At 44.2% G+C, this 21,916-nt stretch overlaps 1 protein-coding gene across 2 annotated transcripts in view; it reads right to left on the minus strand.

The window, feature by feature from the left end:
• LOC146057371 (ATP-binding cassette sub-family C member 5-like) overlaps nt 1–21,916 on the minus strand; it is a 136,434-nt gene that overhangs the window by 51,619 nt on the left and 62,899 nt on the right. Inside the window, exons 14-17 of one of the 2 annotated variants that reach the window (XM_083168519.1) lie at nt 18,428–18,553; nt 15,232–15,301; nt 2,345–2,629; nt 944–1,125 (exon numbers count right to left, since the gene is read on the minus strand). In XM_083168519.1, the coding sequence (XP_083024645.1) occupies nt 944–1,125; nt 2,345–2,629; nt 15,232–15,301; nt 18,428–18,553 (663 nt within the window). The remainder of the gene's footprint in view (nt 1–943; nt 1,126–2,344; nt 2,630–15,231; nt 15,302–18,427; nt 18,554–21,916) is intronic. The other variant, XM_083168520.1, reaches the window with a different exon arrangement.

A 21,916-nucleotide genomic window follows, 5' to 3' on the forward strand; every position in this document is an offset into this window, starting at 1 on the left:
AGAACTTATATTAAATCAATTGTCTGCAAAATTCACTGACACAATCAGATATCACTGCTACCTCAAAGCAGTGGTCAATGAGAACAAGCTTGCTTTTCAACATCCATGTATTCTTTTTTAACGGCACTTTACATTATTTTATCATAATCAGGGAGTGAACCGATATGTGTGTCTGTTGTGCAATTAGGCGCACTTGATCAAATAGAAAAGTAGGTTTGGTCCTGCACTTTTGCAGTTTGCATAGTACTAAACAAGTGAGACTAATTATACATTCAGTTAAGAAAAAAAAAACCTGGGTACTTGTGTATTAACAGGGCGCCCAATTAGCATACATACGGCACCGTAAGGAAAATCACATTGGATCGCATGCGATTTTTTGCATGCTATGCGATTTTCCTATGTAATTTATTCACTGCTCTCTACCCGCGGGCGGTGAAATACAATCGCATTGCATCGCACATCACCGCAAAATCGAGATTGCATGCGATTTTATAGGGTGCGATGCCTTTGACTTTGCAACACTATATAAAATCAACTCCACGCCGACGTGGATAGTGGGGGGTATGAAAAGGTTGGAAGGACTCGTTCCGCCGCCGCTCGCCATGTTCGGGGTGGCGTGGATAGTGGGGGGGGTGCCTAAATCTCATTGCATCTCATACAAATGTATAGCAAAGTCAAAGGCATCGCACCCTATAAAATCGCATGCAATCGCATGCGATTGTGCGGTGTGATCACATGCGATGCGATCGCATCGCACCCGCGGCAAGAGTGCAGTATATAAATTACATTGGGAAATTGCATCGCATGCGATACGATTTTCTTACGCAGAATGGCACGCTAAGCAATTTTCTTAGTGGGCGCCCTGATAATACAGATATACCAAAACCTGTGCCACCTTTGTAACTGCTATGCACACACATTAATGACAAATCCCCCTTCTTACCCCATTGCCTTGTTTGATCCAGTAACTTAGCCACCAATTACTAAAGGCTGCACTCCCTGTGGTGACCACAAACAGAATGACATTCATGGCGACTATGCAAACTCCGCCAGCTGCTTTGATGTACACTCCATACACTGCCCATGGCACAGAGCCGTTACCTTTCTCTTCAGCCTGCATAAGCTCTGTAAACATGGTGGCACCAAGAATAAATATGATTAGCATAAACAATCATCATTAAACACTCATAATAAATTATTATATAATTATACAGAAACACAGATTTCAGTTAAACACTGACATAAATAGCCCTTCTATATGGCCTGTTACTCTACATAAGCTAACATTTCCGTCACAGCACTGTGGTATAGAGTATGCACATTCGTCCATATGAACTGGGGGCCTGATTTATATGTGTAATTAAAGCAAGTAACTGTCTGGACAAACCATGTTGCCATGCATGGGGAGCAATGACATTATTTTTTATGTGCAGGGTAAATAATGGCTGCTTTTGCATGTTACAGCATTATTTTGAAAGTGGTAGTACAAACATGAATCACACCCTGAGAGTGATATCATTGGTACTCGTGTCCTATATACAGTAATATGTGTTTCTGATACTGCTTTTTTAACAGAGTCAGGATAAAGCAGGCTAGAGCAAGCCATGTAATGTGAAAAACAAACACAAAACTCCCTATAAGGAAAGGCACTCAAATACCTTTTATAAATCACTCCATAAATCTAATTGTCATTTACAATCAGTGGCAAGCCATGCACACACGGGACTCAGTCTGGGTGATTTTGGCTAAAGACCGTGTGTATCAAGATGTAGTTAAGCCGTCAGAGAGACAGCTCACTACACCTGCCAGCCCCGGGAGCCGCCGCCAAATACACAGTGTAGCGATTCAGGCAAACCTTCTAAGCAATTTTGACTATGTAATCATAGCATAACAAACACTGTGCAGACAAAGTGTACTCAGCCAGAAACCCAGCTCTGCCTAAAAGGTGGGTCTTCACCAGGGTCCCTCATTCCTAGGTGTGATTAGGTCAGAAAAAGGGGTTGTAGTGATGAGCACTTTATCCCCAACAACAAATATTAATATCAGAAAGTGAGAGATTTGGTAAGAAATCTCCATTTTTAAAACCAGCAATCATTTACACTCCAATACCAGTTTGCAGTGTAAATGATTGCTTCTTTAAAAAACGGGAGATTTCCTACCAAATCTCTCACTTTGTGATTCTCTCATCCTATTACGTTTCACCCCATGTTTGTGGCATTTGACAAGCGCTCAGGTGAAGTGTTACATGTCACTGTAGATGAAAGTGCTCATTTACCTGAGTGACTGCCAATAATATTAGTTTACTGTATTTTCCCTTATGGATCAAACACAAAAAAGAACATACCGCCGATCTTCTCCTCTGTATGGGAACTTTGAGTTAACATATTTATTTCTTCTTCAGATATCCTTCCATCATCATTGTCCTCATCACCATTATGGTTTTCTTGTCCAGACGGTAACAAACTCTCAATGTGAGAGCAGTCAAGAGAGGCATCATCTGTCATCCGTACACAACTATCTGACTCTTGTACTTTTATTTGGGGAGTCTCCCTGTAGATATCCATGACTGCATCTGAATTGAGAACATTCATTTCATCAGGGTTGAAGGTCTCCACTGTGTGTGACTTGTCTGCAACAATAATCATACAGTATGTATATTATCTTTAAGTTTGCAATTATGAACATTAAATGTAGCATTTAATCTGTATTATGAAGGAATTAACAACATATTTTATAAAACATAGGTTTATGAAAAATATGGATGTAGACACATAAGAAACTTGAGAGCACAGCTAGCATATTAGAAAGAGTTTAAAGAATCAAGCCCCCTTTCTACCATATATAAATCACTGTCGAACACTATCTCAAGAAGATGACTGGTTGTTTCATCAGGATGCTATGAGTATTGTATAACTACCATGGCAACCACAATCACATTGCACATGTAGTGAGCAGAGAGGCTTTAGAAAGCCCCTCTGAGCACTGGACAATCATGTCATCCTTCTCCCCACTCTGCCTTCCCATGACAAGGAAACAAAGTCGATGGGCTGGATTCTAAGCTTGAAGCTAAGCAAAAAAAAAAGATAATAATTTTGCTACTTGGCAAAGCCATGTTACACTGCAGGTGGGGCAGATGTAAAGGTGTGTAGAGAGATTTAAATATTAGAATGGTGTCCTAACACAAATGTATATTATATTGCCAACACACCATTTTCCCAGTGATTTCTGCTGTCCAGAAAGGCTAGTGTAATTATGGGTGCAGAGTATGTGGTGTGTGCCCCCTTCACCAAGGGACCTGGATACTGCACACACAGGGTACTGTGCACCATGCACCCACTATATATAGGTCAATGCCCTGCATGCAAAAAAACAATACATGTATGCAGTGCTTTGCATTGCAAGTTGGTTTGTTCCATATATACTTCGTTTTTTTGCCTTACGGGCACCTCAGAATTTGACTCTATGGGTGAAATGTAACAGGGTGAGAGAACCAGAAAGTGACAGAGTTGGTAAGACATCTCCAGGGTTTTTTTAAAGTGGCAATCATTTACACTACAAAATCAAACTGGTTTTGCAGTGTAAATGATTGCCACTTAAAAAAAAAAAAAACCTGGAGATTTCTTCCCAAATCTCTCACTTTTTGATTCTCTCACCCTATTACATTTCACCCTATGTGTATATTACTGCCAGCCATACTTATCTGCCCTCCATTTTGAGAAGTACTGAGGACCTTGCTTCAGCCAGCCAGCATCTTTGAGCTCAATGCTGGCTGGCGGGAAGCCTAAACAGCGGAGAGCAGACCCAGCAACAGGGTGGGGAAAGGACAGCGGTGGCAGCAATCAAGCATTGCTCTGGACAGCCAACTAAGTGTAAGATAGTTGGCTTTTATTATGCCCCTAGGGCAGTGGTTCCCAAACTGTGTGCCTAGGCACCCTGGGGTGCCTCAGGACACTTGCAGGGGTGCCTTGGGTTGGTGGACCAAGATCAATTCATATTATTTATGGTCAATGTACCAGGCAAAACCAGTGCTTGTGGCTGCCAATCTTAATATATGTTGACAAACAGAAGCAAATATTGTCCCTCACTAGATAACTGTGACAGATAAAGACAATGCACTTAATTTAATAGTTTTTTTCTGAATTTTTCAATAAGAAGCATTTGGCCTAGGGGTGCCTTGAAAACTTTTTGATGCTCTAGGGTGCCATGATTCAAAAAAGTTTGGGAACCACTGCCCTAGGTTTTTTTTTTTAAATATAGTTGTCATGAAGGGGGAGGGGCTCTCTGTTAGTTCATCACAGTTGAATGGGATGGAGTTTAGTGCCACCCCCCCCTTTAAAAAATATAATTATGATGAACTTGTAAAGAGGCAAGGGGAAGGGGGTCTCTTCACAGGTGTAAGTTCATCCTAGTTTCTGGCTGTGATGGAGCTTTATATATAATATATTTTATATGCTGTTATGTGGTGCTGTCACTCTCCTTGTCCCTGCTGTCACTCCCTATGTCCCAGGCTGTCACTCGATCTCTGAATTTATTGTGTGGCATAATGTGAATTTTGTCTCATATTGTGTGGCATTATGTGAATTTTGGGTACTTGTGTATTATCAGGGCGCCCACGAAATCGGACGAAAATCGGACGAAAATCGCATGCAAAAATCGGATGCGATTTTGCGGCTGATTTTTGGGCGATTTTTCACGTTTTCCGGCCGATTTGCATGCTGTTCCATCATTGCACACCCCCGATTTCCATCGTAGTGCATCGCATGCAATATAGCGGCATGCGATGCATGTGATGCGATTCGATTTTTAATTGTACAAGCACCCTGATGGGTGCTTACAATGTTAAATGCACCCCCATTGTCAACGCCACCCCCACTATCAACGCCAAACCCCGAAGCGTGGCGAGCGCAGCGAGTACGCGAGGGGCAGCGGTACGCGAGGGGCAGCGGTACGCGTCCTCCGACCTTTTCATACCCCCACTATCCACATCGGCGTGGAGTTGATTTCAGATAGTGTGGCAAACGCAGCGAGCCACCGAGCCCGAAGCGTGGCGAGCGGACACGCAATACATGTAAAGTAATCCGCGTCCCCTCGCGGGGCTTGCTGCGCTCGCCACGCTTCGTGCTTGGTGGCTCGCTGCGCTCGCCACACTATCTAAAGTCAACTCCACGCCGACGTGGATAGTGGGGGTATGAAACGGTCGGAGGATGCGTACCGCCGCCCCTCGCGGGCTCGCCACGCTTCGGGTTGGCGTTGATAGTGGGGGTGTCATTGACAATGGGGGTGCATTTAACATTGCGAATCACATCGCATGCCACTTGCTGGCATGCAATGCTATGCGATATTTAATTGTACAATCAGGGGCATTTTCCCGAAAATCGCATCGCATAGTACGTGGGGGTGTGCAAGGATGGAATAGCATGCAAATCGGCAGGAAATGGCCGAAAATCGGCAAAAAAAAAATCGGACGAAAATCGCCCGCTAAATCGCATCGCAGATCGAATCGGTCAAAAATCAGCCACAAATCGGCCGCAAATCGGCCGATAAATCGGGTATGATAGGATACCCTGATAATACACAAGTACCGAATTTTGTATCATTCCGTGTGGCATAATGTAAATTTTGTTTCATTTTGTGTGGCAATATGTGAGCTTTGGCACATATTGTGTGGCGTAATTAAAATTTTGTCTCATATTGTGTGGCATTATGTAAATTTTGTCTCATATTGTGTGGCATTATTGAATTTTGTCTCATATTGTGTGGCATTATTGAATTTTGTCTCATATTGGCCCTTATTCAGATCGGTGCGGATATTCCCGCATTCTTACGGAGCGGTCCGCACGCCACGGTGTTTTGCCGCGTGCGGCCATCGTCCGTAGAAACGCCCACGTGTCCTCCGCATTCGGACGGACTCACTCTTTAAGAACAGGGCGTGTTTACGGACGACATACAAACCATGCGTGTGCGGGAGAAACACTCCGATTCTGCACGGTATTACAGAGTATTACAGAGTATGCTCGGAAATACCGCATCCGACCGGGAGCCAAGCGGTGCTACCGCCCGTAAGCGGAGTATTTACGCCAAACAACCCACTATTAAGTATCTTCTGCAAGACATCACATGACCCACTTATTCAATTACCTATCCTCATAAAAAACTGCTTATTTGGAATTGGAATCAATTAGATGCCAATATATCCTTACAAGCATGCCTAACACATGCATTGCACACATTAACCCTTACAGCAATTTAAGTGCAATGGTTTGTATTACACCCTGTGTAAAAGATTATAAACAATCTACACATATACTGTTTAATGTGCAAAGAAAACCAACAACTGTGAACTTGCATAAACAATTTATTAGAAAACACAATGAACATATAAATAAAAAAATATCAAATAATAAATTAAATCAGCAGATCTCTGAGGTCCTGCAGGTCGGCTAGCAGGAGCCTCAAGTGGTGCTCCGCCCGCAGGAGGGCCCCACGCACCCCCTCATCTGCCGGTGTGGTGTCATCTGTGGGCATGTCAAAGGGGCAAAAATTAGTCATGTTATTCATGCATACATTTCACATACTGCGACATAAATTCCACAAATGCTAGGTGACATGTGTGTGTATATATATATATATATATATATATATATATATATATATATCTATCTATGTAGAGAGATAGAGACACACATAGATAAATAGATATGACACATACATATATACATACATGCAAACTTATTTACTACATACTGTCTTTTTTTGCCTCTACCCTTTACTCTGCAGAAGACATAACAGTCATAGTGTTTCTTCTCAGTCACAACCCACCCATGACTAACCAATGACAAGCATGTCATGGCCTCCGTCAATAAGAACTTGTCACAATCTGCTCAGTCTAAGTTCAGTGATGGTTCGTGGCATGGGAGTTATGCAAATGTCAGGAATGCACAGTACACATCCTCAAAATCATAATTCTGTCTAAACCAACCTACAATTCTGTGACGGCAAAAAAACAATCTGAACTACAGGGGGTGTTTAGGTAGAGGAGGCTCCTGGGACACTGGCAACTTCTGACTCCATTCCAAGGTAGGCCGGCCCATACTCCATTTATAGCATACATCCTAGAGTTTATAAATAACATTCACCAACAATATAGATTCCACTATTTGATGGGTCATAATCTACGATTGCAGCAGGTGAATTTAATCCACAAATGATCCACTCATCCCTTTACTCCAGGATCCTGTTTAACTACAACGGTTATGTGGCAGTCAAAATGGAGCTCCAACCCATCCCACAAACCTGTGTAATTGAGAGGTGTCCTGGATGAAAGGGATGCCTTGGACACCCCATCTAACCCGTACCTGTATCTGTAGCTACCCACTTTGGGGTCTATATGAATAGTATTGGAACACAATTTTTAATCACCAGTGCTACATAACAAATACCAGTACAACTACTTCATGAATGATGCATTATGTAAACATACCGATCTGATGGGACTCCGGGGCTTGGCACGCCTCCTCCCCCTCTGAATCTGACTCCTCTGGGGCAACCGTGGCCTCCTCAGCCCCCTCCTCCGCCAGCTCCTCTGCCACCATCACCACGTCCACCTCCTCCGCCACAAGCACCTCCTCCTCCACCTCCTCCTCCTCCTCCTCCTCCTCCACCTCCTCCACCTCCTCCTCCACCACCACCACCTCCTCCTCCACCTCCGCCACCAACACCTCCTCCTCTTCCACCTCCTCCACCACCACCTCCTCAGGCACCTCCTCCTCCTCCACCACCTCCTCCACCATCTCCTCCACCATCTCCTCCTCCTCCACCTCCTCCTCCTCCTCCTCCACCTCCTCCTCCTCCACCTCCTCCTCCACCACCACCACCTCCTCCTCCACCTCCTCCTCCGCCACCAACACCTCCTCCTCTTCCACCTCCTCCACCACCACCTCCTCAGGCACCTCCTCCTCCTCCACCACCTCCTCCACCATCTCCTCCACCATCTCCTCCTCCTCCACTTCCTCCTCCTCCACCCTTGCCGCCACCTCCTCCTCTGGGTGTTGGGCCTCCTCCTGGGCCAGGGCTGCCTCGGCCTCTTCACGGGCCTGTCGGCCTCGGGCTCGTGCTGTGTGGTAGAAAAAAAAATCATGGTCAATGTCGGGTCATTGGGGCACATGTATTAATCCATAACAAGACATACATGGAAGGGTGATAATGATGGCAAACGATGCAGGCAAGTAGCTCCTTACTGTTAATGGACTCAAAAATGTGACATTTAAATTATTATGTGATTGTTAGTAATTTGTTCAAACATTACAACCCTGGCATTTATCAATGTGTAACACATATTAGATCTGGCACATTGTATGCATCAGAATCCTCAATGCTATGTCATTACATATAAAAGCCACATGACTGCATGTTAACCAGAAAGAAGCACACATAACAGTCTATTGACTTTTAAACCCATGGACACCCACTTATCATGAGACACATGTTATTGTTTATATATGCTATGTTGTAAGTGCGAAATTTCATAGCTAAAATACTCACATTCAGCAATTTCGCCCCTGATTTGCTGCAATAGCTGGGGCTGGCGCCTGCGGAGGTCCGACCACCGCCTCTCGAGCTGCCCGAGGGACCTCCGCACCCGAGTGCGGGCGTAAATACGGCGCCCTGCCGCAGCATATGCCCTCCGCTTATGGCGGTTAGTTATAAAGGGCCCCGCACGGCCCAGCCTTGTCTCCATGACGGAGACCAGAACCCTCAGCTCCGCATGTGTAAAGGGGTCTGCCCTTCGTGTCTCCGCCATGTTAACAATGGCATCTATCAACCAATCAGGTGGTGGCATTGGTTGATCACAGTTATTTGTGTTAATAACTTTATTGTTCATCTTTACATGAACAGCGTCTCTGCGCCAACACAAATGGTGACAAATTCGCATGCCTTAAAAACAGTAGTGCTGATGTATGGCAATGAACAAATCTGATATATATAAAACACAGTGTGTATGCACTTAGCCAAACCAATGACGCCTGGCTCCGCCAAGCAACGCGTGCTATAGCTTAGCAACGCATAGCTGTAGTTAGCATTACTTACTCTATGCATCTATGTGTATGCGTACATTTATGTGTCAAAGACACATACACATACTTGCAGGTATCCTGAGACCAGCATTATACACCAGCCCTGCCTGCCTGCCTGCCTGCCTGCCTGCCTGCTCCTTGAAATGTTGAAACATGTGAATAAATTCAAATATCATATATATATATATATATATATATATATATATCTGCAAACAAATCATACATCAACACAGGAAAAAATCCCCAACACATTAGAGAATAAATCAATGTACTCACCAGTCATCAGGGATAGTATCAACTACAATAATGAAGATATAACAAACACATAAGATCCCTTGTACAAGGTATAATAATTAGCACCTATATTGAACTTCCCCCAAAACTAAGCACATATGATAAATATCTCCTATTTCTTTGCCATTAGGAGGGCAGGCTGGCTAATTTTAGTTTTGTAACACTGACAACTAACACACTGTACTTATTTGAAGGGCTGATTTTGACTACAATTGGTGTGTTCTGTCAACTCGATAACATGTACCTGAAGTATCTTTGCGCCACAGAGTCCCGCAGCTGGTATCCCCTCCGGCATTCAGGGGCGCGGGATGGGCGCATGGGCGGATCTTGCGGCTCAGATGGTACCTCCCACTCATCAAAGGGTATCTCACGCCGCACAGCAATGTTGTGGAAAAATATACACAGGCCCACGATCCTCGACACCATTTGAGGCGCATATTGTAAGTCACCACCAGTGCGGTGGAGCACTCTAAATCGACCTTTTAAAAGGCCAATTGAGCGCTCCACCACTTGCCTGGTGGCAACATGCGCCCGATTGAATGCCTCCTGTGGGCCCGGTGCTGGGTAGCTGTACGGCGTAAGTAGCCAGGGCGTACATGGGTAACCGGAGTCACACAGAACCCACGCATCACGGCCTTCCAGCTCTTGTAGTCTTTGCCATATCCCGGTTTGTCGGATGACATGAGAGTCATGGGCACTTCCGGGAAACTTCGAGTTGAAGGCGAGAATTTCCATGGATGGGCCACATACCACCATCACGTTCAGTGAGTGGAACAATTTGCGGTTCCTATATATCTTCTCACTTCGAGATGGAGGCACAAATGGTACATGGGTGCCATCCACAGCCCCTATCACATTAGGGAAGCCAGCAATTTGATGGAAGGCCTGCTGGCTTCTGCGCAGGGTCTCGGTGGCAAATGTCATGGCCATGAAGTGCCCCTTGCGCCTGAACATGGCCGACGTCACACGCCTCAGGATTCGGCAGAAGGCCGGCTGAGATATTCCAGCAAGTACTGCCACTACTTGTTGGAATGATCCTGAGGCGCAGAAATGCAACACCGCCAGCAGCTGTGTGTGAGGCGGAATTGCTGTCGTGATCCCGTGTAGAGGTTCCAGATCGCTCTGAATTAAGGTGAGCAGATCCAGAATGACATGTGGCGGTAACCGGTACCTAGTAAGTACCTCATCATCGGGCATAGCAAACAGAGTCACCCGTGTGCGATAGATTCTAGCACGTCCTGGCCTCCTTGGCCGACGAGTGGGGAGAGCCGCAAGTGCCCTTAGCCTCCTCTCCATGTAGCGCATCATTGCTTCAGCAACCTATAAAGAAATGAACATAAATACTGATGCACCTATGCACATAATGGCCATATCCCACTACAAATAGATTTGTAGCCTTCAATACGTACAATAGATGGCCGCCCCGTGAAATCCCTCAGATCCATTTGACTCTATAATGATGACACAATAATATGAACTCAATACACACCGTCCCAAACACTCAGATAAAGGTGTCAGCATTTTTTGCCGACATCATGTACTATGAGACATTTCATCTATTGCTGGGACATGTTGTCCTGCAATAGATGAACCCACACAGGTTTAAGACCTGTGAGTGAAATAGTGAACATGTGACATGTTGCAATAATGCTACACGCACTTTGCTGACCCAACAATCTGTAGTCAGTGAGGCAATGGTGCATACATTCATACACTTACATTGTTAATGGATATCATATCTACAAGGAGCATGGAAGAGCTTACCTTAGACCCTGACAAGTCCAGATCTGGAGACAAATGATTCTAGCAGCAAGTCACTATTTATAGGCCTCTCACATGTGTGGTCTATAATAGTAGAGATGAGTATTGCATGACTTGTGGGCTGGATTATCTAAGGGATTGGGCTACTTTTAGCTTGCAATCAAACGCCACAATACCACAGTAGTCATGACTCAAATGTCATGTCATGCTAGCAAATAGCATGTGTATTGTGCAATAGTCACAGGTGTATCAGAAGATTCTATGCAATGTTAGCATTGGTGCCCAGTATTTCATGTAGAACTTTCGCCAGGTTTTACACAATGGAATTTCCGCCACCGTATGCGGCGCGAAAAAACAGCGACGTACGCTCACGCACGGAACGCAGCTGCCGCTGATGTCCGCCAAACAGGATACACAAACAGTATATAAAGGTGTATTAGAAGGTGACCATGTTGTTGCTAACATGTCTGGATCACAACCAGAGGTGGACCCAGATCTGCAGCAACTATTTGACCAGATGGACTCCAGCACCACCTATGTGCCACTGCACATGCGGGCAGTGGGTAATGAGGAGGCTGCTGGCCCTTCTACAGCAGGGCAACCTGCACCTGACCATTCTACAGCAGGGCAACCTACACCTGGCCCTTCTGCAGCAGGCCAACCTGCAGCTGGCTCATATGCACCATCAGCAGAATTGATTGGAACACAACCGGGGACTTCACAAGGTAGTACCATGGCCAGCACTTCAAGTGCAGCGACACGTGACAGGGGGCGTGGCCAAGGACGTGGCAAGGGGAGAGCCAGGGCAACAGAGGAACCACCCAAAAAAAATAAGGCATATGAAGCACAGGAGCTTGCCATCCTGGTTCCCCGAGCACGTGATTGGATTGAGTGTCCATCGGAGAAGCTGACACACACACGCAGATGGAAGATTTGGGAACAGATAACGGCAGAGATTAATGAAGTAGCGCCACAAGTTCGTGAGACGGACCATGTGAAGAAGAGGCAAGTTGTTTTGTGATACATGTGCCCAGTAATAGCAAAGTAATGATTGAATTGATGCTTAGATGGATTTTGCAAATGGCCCGTGAGGTTGTTACGATACACATACATTATTGCCATGTTATTTCGGTGAGAGTTAGAGTAGGGTGATTGTGAATGTGTATTGTAACGGTGGATATCATAGTTGCATGTAATATTATCTTTCGGACATTAATCACATGTCGTAATATGTAGCACAGAGCAATGGCTGCAACAGCTAACATCTGGAGTGACATGTATTAATATGTCAACTTACATTGCAGGTGGCAGGACTTCAAAACCAACCTGAAGAGGAAGATGACCAAGCGGTGGGAACACAGCCAGACATCTGGGGCCGGGCCCATGCCATCAGGGCTAGAGCTCACCCCCCTGGAGTTGATGGCCGAGAGCTGTATATCAGTTGAGGAGATCAGGGGGGTGAGCACGATGGATAGCGAGGCCCCAGCTGAAGTGTTTGCGTCTTTTCTGGAAGGTAAATATTGGTCATGCCATAAACTTGTGCAAGTAATTATCTTAGAATGTCTCCTAATTGTGTTTATCTTTTTCCACAGACACCCCACCGCTTGGTGACGACTCTGCTCAGGAGGTGGAGGAGTCCGTGCCACCTGGCCCCAGTGGTAGGCCTGTGCAGCAGCAGCCGCCATCGGCCCAAGCCGATTTGGCCGCCTTGGCCCAGATGCTTGGGGACATCAACCAGCAGGGAGACTTGGCATCAGAACGGATGCATAGGACCGAGGAGATCCTGGCGAGCTTGGTCAGCACCCAGCAGGCCATCGCTGCGAGCATGCAGGCCATGGCTGAGTCACATCAGGCCATGGCTGCAAGTGCTCAGGTGCTGGCCGAGCAAGCCACCCGCCAAAATGATCTCCTCCTCCACCATAATGAGCTTATGGTGGAGCTGGTTACCAGCAACAGGGTCCTAATGTCATCCGTTTCTGGTGCATTACCACCGGCAACACTCCCTGCTGGCAGGAGGGGTAGACCAGCCAACCCCTCAACATCATCTGCTCCACCTGCCCCAGCATCTGGCCGTCCCCGAAGAGCTGCTGCACAGGCCAAGGAGCCTACCAAGGCCAAACGTGGTCGCAAATGAACTTGTGGCTGCATTAATCTCCACCGTTATGTGGTCCCAAATCTTCCATTGTGCTGTGTGTGTCAGCTTCTTGTGTCCAATCACGTGCTGAGGGTAACCAGATGAGCCCTTGCTTCATATGTCCTTTTTGGTTCCCCTGTTGCCCTCTTTTGCCTGCCATTAGTGTCAGCTGTACTTGAAGTGATGGCCATGGTACTATCTTGTGAAGTCCCCGGTTGTGTTCCAAATGATTCTGCTGATGGTGCATATGAGCCAGCTGCAGGTTGGCCTGCTGCAGAAGGGCCAGGTGTAGGTTGCCCTGCTGTAGAATGGACAGGTGCAGGTTGCCCTGCTGTAGAAGGGCCAGCAGCATCCTCATTTCCCACTGGCTGCATGTGCAGTGGCTCATAGGAGGTGCTGGAGTCCATCTGTGTGCAATTATATTTGTTTTGTATTATTATTTATTTTGCTACATTCCTGCCATGTTGTTTCTTTTTTGTATTTTGTATTTTTTGGTCATTGCATCACAGTGGCATTGACTGTGACATGTATACAAATAAATTTGTTTACTTTACCCAAAAATGTGTGGTTTCATGAGTACATGTCGAATACACATGTGTATTGATAGTATTAATATTCAGTCATGTCCATTGTTAGCAGTTTTTAAGTGTGGGACAAGTACAGCATATGTGGGGGATTACTAAGGTTTCCTTGAAGCAGCAATGGTTTCAATTAAAGCACTGACAAGCGGCCTATTAGTGAGTAATGAGTAAAGGAGTCGATTCTATTGGGTTCAGGTGTTAATGCTTGTAGTCATTAGGCGTACGTTCGCCTACCGCATGAACGAGTGGTGTCCGCAAAGCAATAGTACACTTGTGGACACCGCACATTTCTGCCCTTTTTGATCGCGTGCATTCGGAGTGCTATCCGAATGTACGCCCCCCAACATAAGTGTACTCCCCCGTATCCGCCCATGTTTCCGCCCCGTTTTGCCCACTTTGAAACTACGCCCATGTGTCATTCCGCATGACGCCCATAATACGCCCATATTTCCCGACTGATTGCGGGGAACAGTTTTGGACGGGATTTGGCCGAACTGGTACGGAGTCAAGGCGTGGCACATGCGCGTGGCGTTCTCCACGCATGCGCAGACGCCGAAAAGACGCGATCCGAAAGTATGCGGTAAAGTCCGCGTCAATCAGAATAAGGGCCCATTGTGTGGCATAATGTGATTTTTGACTCATATTGTATGGCATAATGTAAATTTTGGCTCATATTGTTAGGTAAAATGTACATTTTGGATCATATTGTGTGGCCTTATGTGAACTTTGGCTCATGTTGTGTGACATAATGTGAATTTCACCGGTAAGTAAGTGTACAAAAAGTAGATACCGGCTTACAAAAGTGTGGCCACCCCTGCCTTACAGCTGCACCAGATGGTAAAACTACTTTCCCTGCTGTATTAGCCCCACTTTGTTGTTGGCAAATATTTCCTGGCTTTAAATAAGAAAAGTCCCCAGACTGCCTTAATGTAGAGAAACATGATAAAAATCCTTCTATAAAGTGAAAAATTATTGGCTGCTAGCTATGGCCCAGTATACTACACACACTTGGGGCTGCTTTGTAACTTTCTTGTAACTGTTAGCACTAAATGGGCTTTCTTAGTCAGGACCCCTGTTATGGGATATCAATTAAAGACATTCATATGAAAATTCGGAAGCAGGAGACAACCAATATGGTCTGGCACAGACTTCACTACTAGGGTACAGAAACCTTTAGCAACACTACTGGTGCAGAACATTTTTCCAACTACTAATGCCAACACTTTTCTAGAATCTCTATGCTTTAGAGACATTTTCCATATTTGAAAACACTTGTGGTCTTTTGATCTCTATGAAATAATAATGCAACTGTATCCACTAGCAGTGAACTGAAATATTTTTTTTTTGAAGTTTTTTCATCACTAGAAATAATTTTGTTTCATATTACCTTGATCTAGGGTCCCTTGTGGACTATCAAGCTTTTCTGTAGAACATGGTTTATTTCTTGTCATGATACTCTGTTAAAGAAATACTTTTTGGTTAACAGTGATTTTTTTAATTGATGAGATATTAAGCTGGAAACACAAAAAGATGCACAATATTTCAAGAAAATATAACATGCACTGTATATTTCATGTCTATTTAAAGTGCTTTCACATTGTGTTAGAACAAAATGGTTTAGAACATAGGTGTCAAGCACAAGGCCCGCGGGCCGAATCCGGCCCGCCAGACCTACTAATGTGGCCCGCACAGCCGCCGCCATCTGCCCGGCATAAGGAATTCCTCTTTTTTTTTTTTTTTTCAATGTGCGCCGTACGCGGCGGGTAGCGGTGGCTGCACTGGTAGGCAGCAATGGCATTTGTCAGAAATGTAATGTATGCAGCGGCAGCAGCGGCGCAGCGCCCTGCACGTCTGCATCCATTCCGGCCCAGGAATGGTCTCGGGTGGCCTAGCAACAGACAGCCAATCGCAATGCTGCCTGTTGCTGCTATGAGACCGACAGGAAGTGATTTTGCTCTGAGGCTGTCGGGCTGAGCACGCGGCAGAAGGAGCAGAGGAGCGATTTGTCACTGGAGCACCAGGCACAGGCAGCCAGACTCGAGGTAAGTAAATTTAAGGGGAGGGGAGCCATGGACAAAACATCCTCAACTACAACAGGGGCTGGGGGCCGCACAGCACAATTAAATATAAGGGGGGGGAGGCTGGAGCAAAAAAAAGTAAAAAAAAAAAGGGAGCACAAATGTCAAATTAAATAGGAGGGGGCTGAAAAGTAAAAAAAAGAATGAGGGGGCACAAAAATATATTTATATTAGTAAATAAATGGCCAGCCCAGGGAACCAGGGAAGTTATTTTTTTCCTAAGGGGAGTACCAGGATATTTTGTGTATATAGAAATAAATTACTTATTAAAGTCACTAATTTAACTTTGTTGGAGTCCGAGAGTGATGCTGTATATATATGACGATTATTATCTAATAGAGGTGGCATGCTAATAAAGAGTGGACACATAGTCCTAAAGATACAACCGGCCCTTTAAGGGTTACCAAACTGCCGATGCGGCCCCCGATGAATTTGAGTTTGACACCCCTGGTTTAGAACATCAGAAGTAGAAACCTCAGAGTTTTACCTGCACAAATGGTCTGTCGTTTTATGGCTGAACATGCATTTTCAATATTAAGCCGATTAGTGATTTGAAGCCTAACAAAGAGACATGTGCACAGCTGTGCAAGTACCATAAAAGAGCAAAATAATTAAAACATAACAATCAGCAAAGACACACCCCAATTGTTATCTCACTACATTAGTTTGTTGACAACATTAACCACACCCTAGCTGCACAATGACTGATAACTGTATTTGACATTGACTGGGCCACAAAAAAGCCTAAAGGCAAGGTGAGTGGCCTGACTTGGCAGAGACACAGCATGTAACTAGTGAGATTAATTATGTGCAGTCTTTCCATGTGTGAACTCCATCTCTCCCTACTCAAAGCAGTGTAACAAAAATATTCTGGGAAAGCTGCCTAGGTCTAAATACTTAAAATGTATTTGGTTTTAGGAGCATTTCTGTAAACGGGAGCAAGATGTTAATCCTATAATAATCCCATTCAGGAGCCAGAACTAAAGTGCAATTAGGAGTCAGAAGCAAATTCAGCTAAAAATGGGAAAAATTGCACTTCTAGCAATAAAAGGGTACAAGTATGGTATACACTAGTGACTTTGAATGTAACTTACACAAAGGGGTCGATTCAATTATGATCCAAACTGACTGATTTTTGTTCATAGACCCATAAGGCAGCATAAACAAATCCACAAGTTTGTGGAAAGATTTGGCTGCAAAAGGGGAAGTGTGTGTTTCTCCAATGGAATCAAGCCCAAAAAGGTAAACTTCTCAATTACATTGTGATTTGGTTGGTTGGCTCTAGTTGGATTTCCTCCTAATTGTAAACAAGTCATTATGTCTGAGGGGCATAAATTGAGGTTTTCTCAATAAAATTAGTGCAAATGCGCAGTCTTGTGTTCCGGATCAAATACTATTGTTGTGTCTTGTTTTTGCAAAAACCACCCTCAAGTATTTTGGTTTGGAATTCAGATTTAAAATCTAAAATCTTGGGATTTGGATATTTTGAAAATGGATAAAAACATCTATGTAATTTTTGCAATGGAAAACCTGAAATTCATATTTAATCTCAGAATTTCGAACCGTGACAAGATCTAAACCATGGCTGGTTTCTGTTGAGATTCACAAAAAATGGTTGAGTTTAGATTTCTGAAGAACCGAATCGATCATCTCTAAAAATTGGGACATACAGATATTCCAAGTACAGCAAAAAAAAAAAAAGTTTAAAAACATCATCAATACTTCTAAATTATATAAAATTGTACTAATTTATACATAACATTTGGAAAACTAACCAAATAAACATGTTAGCAACTAAATAAAGTTATACTATTTCAAATTAACAAAATGAGACAATGTCAACATTCCCAACTTTTTCTAACAATAGAATGAGTACAGAATTGCATGTAAGAAAATTGCAAATCTTTGCGGAAAATATCTGAATCATTTGCATCACTATAGGGATGCAGGGGGTCACTCCAGTGTCACTAAAATGACGCATCTCTACAGTGATTGGAGCAGGATGCTGCACTGTAACATCATGTGCAGCACTCAGCTCCTATTACAATGTAACAAACAGCACTGCAGGGTACAGAAGTGTCCAGGGGCAGCCCTGCATCTCTGGGACCCCTGGTGGGATGAAAACGGTGGTTGGGTCAGGAGGACACACCCTCTTTCAGTGTGGCCGCACCCCTTTTTCCAGTTGAGTCTGCCGCACCGGGTGTCAAAAGGTTAATGAGGCTCGTGGTTTGAATGAAAATATTAAAATAGCTTAAATATCCATTTCACCATTCAAATATATTTCTCCTATGACGTTTACATTACTTTTATACATTAAAGCTAATAAACAACAGATGTGTCACACTGGGAATCATTGTTAGTAACTAATATTAGTGTATCAGATTGGTTGCTTTGCGCAACACCACTTTTCAATGTTAGCAGTTTTAGTAAATCTACTCCCAAGTGTAGCAGTCTCACATTATATTTCCGAAATAAGAAACAATTGCTTAGGGCAGATATACTCACTGATTGCTGTATACTGTTAAATAAAACAGCATAATCACCCTTGCGTTTCATTAGGTCTTCATGTGTCCCTTGCTCTGAAATGTAGCCATCTTTTATGAACAAAACTTCATCGCACTCCATGAGGTACTAAAAACAAGATAATGCAGTAAACAGTTTATTAGGTTTATAAATACAAACATACAATTAAATAAAAATATATTTGAAATATTGACATCGGTTAGCTATTTATAATAGTTAGCAGTGTTAACTAGCCAAGTATAAATATGGCTATCAGAACCCAGTACTATCTGCAGGGATCACTCTTTTTTTCAGACCCCTCTCAGGGTTTGATCTCCTAATAGTATGCTATGTTACAAATCAAACTAACCTGAGAAGGACCTGCATGAGTTGGGGTTGGGAGTCTCTGTCACATCCCTGAGCTTCAGCGGCTTGCGGCTGTCCCCAGCACCTCATCCTCCCCCCTGCAGCCTGAAGGACCTCCGGCTGTGACCTGTTTCTTGGGAGAGGAGGAGTTTCACGGAGGACAGGACAACGTCGGCATTTACAGTCTGCGACAGGTGCCGATAAGAAGCCCATAGGCTTCTATAGGTATCACCACCCAAAGGTGGCGATACCATGCTCGGCGCTGATGCGCCGGCCAGGTCTTGGTACATTTGAAAATGTGATAAAGCCCTTGAAAATGGGAGGGTTACCGAATGTTCCCCTTAGTTCATCCCGCCCATAGAGAGAAAGCTTCAAAATCACCCATGTGTGGTACATACTGTACAGACGGCACCTGGTCTCTACTCGTCTCCCTTAGCTATTTACCCTTCCTCATATGAGAAGTGCTGAATAAACTCTGGCAATGAGAGCTTGCTGGTGCACATATGGTGGTTGCGCCTAAAACGTAGGCCATATTGGATTTATGTTCAGAAATGTATACACTGTGTTACAGGTATCTGTCTCACTTTATGTCTAGCAAACTCCATTCTGCCCAAACCATTGCTGATCTGTACCCAATCCCTCTCAGCAAGCTGCATCACATCAGAGCCTCCCTTCACTTCTGCACATATCACTTAGAACACAATCCGAGCGTGCTACATTACCATCAGCATAGCTTCAACAATATTTGTGTTCTATATACTCATCAATTTATAGTTAATTCATCTTCAATAAAAATCCCACCATAGCTTATTCAACTATTGCACCTTTCTTCCTTACCTTCTTTTTTATTAACATCACCATGTCCCTTTTGTTTAGATCTGTATCATAATCTCTTGTCCTTTCCTTCTCTTCAGGATAATTCTATATTAATTTGACATATGACACATGTATATCTGTGAGCAACTGTCTAAGGAGTATATTTACTAAAGGTTGATTTTCGTTTCTGTCCATTTTGAGGTGATTTGGTGGTGCATTTGACGATCCGGTATGTACTAAAGGCAAAACCGACTCAAACCCCTCAAAATCAGCATAAATTGTACTTCACACAACAATAGAACTTTAAACAGACCATCGGTATTTACTCATTTACAACAACAGGAAAATCTCAGGTGTTTGTGGGTAATTTAATGTATGTGCCTGTTGTGGTTTTTCTATAATTTTCTTGATTTTAGGTCCATTTTTGGTTCTACTGAGGGTGAACAGAACACATTTAGAACTACAAATAGAACTTCACACAGAAACTAATGCACCATCTAAAACCAAAAAAAAAAAAAAAATCGACTCTTGGTAAATGATCTATTTTGAATAGAAACAGTGTTGTCGCTTTTTTTGGTGGGTTCTATTCTGGTCAATCTTACATAGACCCAAAATCGACTTTTAGTATAATGGGCCCTACACACATGCCGATAACAAACAGAATGTCACCACATTTGGAAATGAGGCTAGTTAGGACAGGTGTGATATATGAGGTCAACAATGTCTAGGACAACACAAGTTCGACACTGAATAAAAGGTTGACACACGCAAATGGTCGACAAATGAAAAGGTCGACCAGAGTATTTCACATGTCAATGTCGATACCTGAGCATGTGGACACCCAATTAGTGTACTATGTTCGCTCGCCATGTTTCGGGCCAGGTGCCTTGGTCCACTAACATTGCGCTCGATACACTTTACTGTTCTCAAAGTGTGGATGTGTCGACCAGAGCCATGGCAACTGTTTGCTTGTGTCGACTATAAGAATGTCGACCTATTGACTATCAACCTACAAACTGTCTCTCAGTCATCCAGATACCAATTAGGGCATGGAAGCAGGATTTGCCCGTGTACTACCAGTGGCTGGTTGACGTTGGAAAAGATGAAGGATTATGAGTGAGATGAGCTCTGGTTATAGACAATAGCTGAGTAGGAGAGAAATGTAATTGAAGCCTGAGAGTTGAGGGCTGTGAGAACAAGAGGGAAGAGAGCAGGACCATCTTCCCTCTTGTTCTCAAAGCCCTCAAGGAGCTTACAATCTAGAGGGAGTGGGAGACAGGAAGAGGCTTTATGTGTAGTCAGGTGGATCTCTGCATTGCAACCTGCAATAGTGTAGCCCACAATTCCATCTACACACCTTCTCTCAACTTATACCCCTTTTACACCAAGGAATAACCCAGGTTGGACCCAGGTCTGACCCAGGTCAGTGTTGGTGTAAAAGGGGTCAACCCAGGTCGAGTAACACTGGTCTCCTACCCAGGTCCTGACCAGGGTAGAACACTGGTTGGACCTGGGTCACGGGCGGTGTAAATGGTCTCAACCCAGGTTGGGACATCTGGGTAGTGCTGAAAGGATACCAGAAGTGCTGGATGCCTTTCCACAGTGCGCTGCAGTGGCAAAAGACAGCAGCCAGGAAGGATACGGGCAGTGCACACAGAAATCATAATTGGATAATTGGATGCATTATCATTTATATTATTATTTATTTTTTTTGGGGGGGGGGGGGGGGGAGGGGGGAGCACATGGGAGATTCGGTCTGCTGCTGCCGGGGAAGGGGCTGGGGAGAGCACATGGGAGATGCTGCACTTGTATACCACTATGTATGCTAGAGCAATGAATAAAACTTTTTGAAAAATATTTTACTAAATAAACAAACCAACATTTTTCAAAGCTAACTTGTCATGTCTTTTAATTTTTATTTAAATCATTGAGGGAAAGTTGGATGGCAGATTATCCTAAAACTGACATTTTTTATGTCATCCAAAGGGGAAAGCAGTGCTGACCCAGGTTCAGTGTAAACGGCGCAGACCTGGGTCCGACCTGAGTCACAATGGGGTATGAAGCTGGGTCCAACCCTGGAAACTCCCATGTTCAAAGACCAGGGTCCGACCAGGGTTTTTGGTGTAAAAGGGGTATTAGAGTACAGGTACATTTTATACCACTGTTGCACCCATTCATTGTAAATCACCTGTATATGCATGCACTCTGCTATGGAAGATGCACAGTTAATAATGCTAATAAGCATCCATCTGCAGAACAGACATACCTGCAATTGGCCCATTATGTAGCAAAAGGTGCACAATGAGTGAA

The sequence above is a fragment of the Crinia signifera genome, chromosome 2, assembly GCF_055691185.1.
Source record: "Crinia signifera chromosome 2, ASM5569118v1, whole genome shotgun sequence".
Lineage (NCBI taxonomy): Eukaryota > Metazoa > Chordata > Amphibia > Anura > Myobatrachidae > Crinia > Crinia signifera.